The following is a 1,566-nucleotide window of genomic DNA, read 5'->3' as shown; positions in this document are numbered from 1 at the left end:
TCTTTATTAGTAGGATACATATAAACAATACCATAGATACCCTTGCGTACAAGTTCTTTGTCAGTTAAGTACACATAATCCCATAACTATACCTCTTTGTTGATATAAAAGGGTAATATCTTCCGTACTCTGTATGCAGTATTTCGTTCTATTCGTAAGATATGTTATTACTTATACTGAGTCCTCTCCTCTACTTTCTAGTATTCCTGCTGTGCACCACGATTACGTGTTATCCTATACCTTGTCAAGGCCCAAAATCATCCCAATGTTCTTCCTTGGCTCAACTTATTCCTATCCCAGCCTCAAATAGCTGACCGTGTTCCACTTATAGCACAGATATGATCCTACTAGTAGCAATGCAAAGTATACTAGTGGTTTTATACATTAATTCCTTTATTAATTTGTTTTAGTGGTTTATACGTTTAACTTTCTAAATTAGTTTGATTCTGAATTCTCTTCGATCAATTTCTGTGTATTCCAGCTGTGCGAACAAAGACAGCCGATGTGGTGGATGGGGTGACACAGGCGTTCCGGGTCATCCTAGCCAGCCAATAGAAACGGTCAACGAGCAGCAACACAATAAATATATACTGCAAAGTACATACACAATAAATATAGACTACACAGTACATACACAATAAATATATACTACACAGTACATATACAATAAAAAAGTACTATACAGTACATACTAACTCTCGGCCTTGGGCTACAATGTCTTTCTAGGAGGATTACCATCTAATCTTATGTTCACTATTAAAAACAAAGTTCTTGAGCCACTGTAGAGCTGAGCTGACCCGATTTTGTCAAAGTCTGTACTTTTGCATTCCATGTTTGCCAGGCGGTTAAGGCCACGGCAAGCTATCAGCCGCGTTTTTAGGGTTTAGGACTTTAGTAACAGTAGATCAACAACTAATCGGAACATTAGGAGGCTATGAACAACCAGCTAATCGTTCAAGTAAAGAATTAGGAGACTAGGGAACGGGAACTAACCTACTAAATGGAACACTAAGAGTCTATGCACAAGAACGTTCAAGTAGAGCATTAAAAGGCTAAATAACAGCAGCTAAGGTACTAAATGGAGCATTAAGAGGCCATGTACAAGAACGTTCAAGTAGAGCATTAAAAGGCTAAATAACAGCAGCTAAAGTACTAAATGGAGCATCTGAAGGCTATGTACAACCAGCTAAACTTTTAAATGAAGCATTATAACGCTTAGTATCAGCAGCTCGTTTGGACCGTATTGGACAAGCCTTTGTACTATGCAAGATTGTTGAATTTCGTGAAGTAATAAAATTACCTTCATAAATCTATTCTTTTTCCCTTGGCTCAATTTCTAATTGTGTCATACTTTACGCTGCCGTTTAAAGAGTGTGATGAACCACGTATATTAATATTTTCGGTTTCTTGTATTGTTTTTGAGTGATTGTGTTTCGTAAGGTTCTCCTTGGCTTGTGTTCCGTATTCATTGACAAGGTCGGCACATTGGAAGTCCTTCGCGCTAAATCATACCGGGACTAGTATGTGTCTAAGTTTAACTATATATCCAATGCCAGGGCCTGATAC

At 37.9% G+C, this 1,566-nt stretch overlaps 1 protein-coding gene across 1 annotated transcript in view; it reads left to right on the top strand.

Annotated features, from left to right (window-relative positions):
• SARC_11105 (hypothetical protein) overlaps positions 1-555 on the top strand; it is a gene marked incomplete at its 3' end in the record, with an annotated part of 5,171 nt that extends 4,616 nt beyond the window's left edge. Inside the window, exon 6 of the mRNA XM_014294818.1 lies at positions 482-555. Coding sequence (XP_014150293.1) covers positions 482-555 — 74 coding nt within the window. The remainder of the gene's footprint in view (positions 1-481) is intronic.
• Positions 556-1,566: the final 1,011 nt, after the last annotated feature.

Source organism: Sphaeroforma arctica, assembly GCF_001186125.1.
Source record: "Sphaeroforma arctica JP610 unplaced genomic scaffold supercont1.1530, whole genome shotgun sequence".
NCBI classification, from domain to species: Eukaryota; class Ichthyosporea; order Ichthyophonida; genus Sphaeroforma; species Sphaeroforma arctica.
Note: the sequence above shows the minus strand (reverse complement) of the source record. Positions and strands in the feature narration are given on the sequence as shown.